This window comes from Alternaria hordeiaustralica, assembly GCF_023758085.1.
Source record: "Alternaria hordeiaustralica strain BMP 2776 chromosome Unknown scaffold_14, whole genome shotgun sequence".
In the NCBI taxonomy this organism is placed as follows: domain Eukaryota; kingdom Fungi; phylum Ascomycota; class Dothideomycetes; order Pleosporales; family Pleosporaceae; genus Alternaria; species Alternaria hordeiaustralica.
The window spans coordinates 680,066-681,771 of NW_026056786.1; the positions used below are offsets into that span (position 1 = coordinate 680,066).

The 1,706-nt window shown below is 53.1% G+C and overlaps 1 protein-coding gene across 1 annotated transcript; it reads left to right on the forward strand.

The window, feature by feature from the left end:
• Positions 1–420, forward strand: J4E84_007040 (uncharacterized protein; the record flags this gene model as incomplete). Its single annotated transcript, XM_049389626.1, has 1 exon — positions 1–420. The coding sequence occupies one exon, from the start codon at positions 1–3 to the stop codon at positions 418–420; it is 420 nt and encodes a 139-aa protein (XP_049242819.1).
• Between the last annotated feature and the right edge of the window lie 1,286 nt (positions 421–1,706).

The following is a 1,706-nucleotide window of genomic DNA, read 5'->3' on the forward strand; positions in this document are numbered from 1 at the left end:
ATGCCGGTGCTCATGGCTCCACACATCGCTTTGATGCTCTTGCCCATTGCACGCGCTGTTGTACCGGCCTCATCCTTCATCGAGGATAGCCAATTCACCGACAAGGTCTACAGCTACATGTGGGCACTGGTCCTAGGGAATGCCGGACTGATGCTGGCATGGACTACCGCAACAGCGTATGCCTATGGTGGGTTTGTGGGAATCCAGAGTGCTCTGCTAGAACACCCAGCAGTGAGCAGCGTGGGATTCGATGTCATCTTCTGCTGGATCACATGGGCCTGTTGGTACTGGACGCAACCAAAACCTGCTTATGAGGGTGTATCGCGGGACTCGGCCGAGAGGAGGAGCGCACATGCTGACGACGAGCCGGCCACTGCGCTGGGTGCCAGTGGATATGATGGCGGAGCAAGACATCGCTAGTGTGGTGGCTTATCGGCTGCCGGAGTTGGTTATATGACGAAGCTACGTGTTGTGCGTATACGAGGAGTGGGCGTCCAGTGGTTGCATCATAGTTGATGGAAAGGGCTATTGCGATGCTGCGCCTGTCGTCAGTCAGCGCTCTGATGTCGATGGAATAAGGTCCTCAAGCATACATACGGTTTATAGTATGTAATGGTAAGCTCTTACCTCACCCTAGGAGTATAGAGTTGCAACGGTGGCTCGAGAATGGCTTCGTAGCTCTGTCTTAGTATTCTACGCGTCCGGCGCTCTGTATATTATTAGGTGCTGCGACCGGTCAGTTCGTATCCGGAAGGTGCTGGCGAAAGCGTAGTGAATCAAGGCGACCATCGCAAAGGCAGTATCCCGATCAAAGCCATTCATCTCGTAGTTGGTGTGAGGGTGTAAATCTGAAGCCGTAGACGATGTCACACCTCCGGCGAGTTTAGAATCGATAAGCTTTGACGCTAACAGGGTAACTCCGGCTTACAACCGGCCTGAACCATTGCGTCATTGACAGAGAGCAACGTACTACTCTCCACCATCATCTTCGTCGTACGAGGGTGCACAATTAACACAATATCGAATGCATCAGCACATCACGAGCAAGGTCATATACGACCTCGTACTAGGCTTAATCAGCCTTCCAAAGCAGTGCTTATGATGCCTCTCATATTGCTCACGCTCACGAACACAGCTTTTTCGCCGCACCTTTACTTTTTTCACCTGCAGGTTCGGTACTGAGCTATCGATTCGACCCTCGTATTGACAGCTGATCCTCACGCTACATGCACCCTGAGGCCCTGTGCAGCTGTGGCACTTGTGGCACTTATGCAAGACTTATCCGGCAGGCTGGGGAAAGCTTCGCTCGCTAACGCGCGGGGTTGATCTATAACTGCCCTGATTGAGTTGCGCTGACCCTCATCGGGCATGCCGTGCGGTACTACATACGGAGCGAACGCAGCCGACTGGAAAAGATCATCATGGGTGTGGCAAGGCGGCCAAAGCTAACGGGTAGCGGAACGTCATGGGCTGGCTGGGGCCCGTTATGGTGGAACACATGACTGCTGTGCAAGTGGAACCTTTGGAGGGAGCTGCGATGAGGCTGCGCGAATACGGCGACTACGAGGGATGATCGTGAGTATAAAGTTCGCCCATGCCGTTGTTGGTGAACTGCACTCATCAGCTCCTACATACTCGATCAACGCCTAGGATACCAGACTCTATCATTGCATCGACCACCTACAAACTCACCAGCATCGTTCAAA